The 961-nt window shown below is 41.4% G+C and overlaps 1 protein-coding gene across 1 annotated transcript; it reads right to left on the minus strand.

The window, feature by feature from the left end:
• Positions 1–17: 17 nt before the first annotated feature.
• On the minus strand, positions 18–476 carry LOC111648628 (cadherin-12-like; the record flags this gene model as incomplete). The annotated part of the gene is made up of 2 exons (XM_023398413.2): positions 320–476; positions 18–205 (listed from the first exon to the last, which is right to left on the minus strand). Coding segments are annotated over exons 1-2 (330 nt in total), but the record flags the coding sequence as incomplete, so codon positions are not given.
• Between the last annotated feature and the right edge of the window lie 485 nt (positions 477–961).

Here is a 961-nt window from a genome sequence, read left to right on the forward strand (position 1 = left end):
ATAATGAGTGTGTTTACCTTTTTTAAGACTACGATTCCCTCTTGACTGTGGCCATTAGAGATGATGTCAAACATGTTGCCCTCATCGCCTGGAACAATGGCATAATCCACCTCTGCATTGCTACCAGTATCCAAATCGCGGGCCTGAATCCGACCCACTGCTGAGCCAACTGATGCAGACTCTGGCACTCGAAGATGGAAAATACCTGAAAGAATGAAGAAAGGCAACGTACAATTTAGGAAAAAAACATCCATCTTAACAGACAAACCAATCAACAATTCATTAATCCATCCAAACATCACTGTTGAGATGTTCTTACTCTTAGCAAAGCGCGGTGGGTTGTCGTTCACGTCACTGAGGGTAATATTGATGGTGGTGGTGGAGGCCAGCCCCCCCAGCTGACCTCCCATGTCCTTGGCTTGGAGAAGAACCTGGTACTCCTCTTTCACCTCTCGATCCATGTTGGCCAATGCTGTCCTGATCACTCCTGGTGTGGGGAAAATTAGAAAATTAGAAATTAACTATTCTGTAACCCATGTCATGTTTTTTATGTAATTAAGTTTAATCCCCAGATTTCTATCCTATACAGTGCTGCAGAGATGACATATTTTTGTAGGCCAGAAAACAAGATGACATGTTTTGTTCAGCACAATAATCTTCACTAATTAACAAAACTTTTTTGACTTTTGAATAAATACAAGTATAAACGAAGTACACCATGGACACATGACTGAAACGTCACCACCTTGTAATTTTATTTGGCTCTCACCTCTTCTACAAAAGCCTTTCCACCTAGAAAGTTAGTAAAATGGAACCTTATGAGGAACTATGCACGTTTTGACCATAGGAACCAGAGTCTAAATTTAGTGCTGGTAGTGGTAATCGAAGTATCCCAAAATGGTACCTGGTCGGGGGGTAGTACTTTCAAAAGGTTCAGGAACTTTGGGATGTAGTGTACATA

This window comes from Seriola lalandi, unplaced genomic scaffold, assembly GCF_002814215.2.
Source record: "Seriola lalandi dorsalis isolate HSWRI2012SDOR001 ecotype SW California unplaced genomic scaffold, Sedor1 jcf7180002044310, whole genome shotgun sequence".
Taxonomy (NCBI): domain Eukaryota; kingdom Metazoa; phylum Chordata; class Actinopteri; order Carangiformes; family Carangidae; genus Seriola; species Seriola lalandi.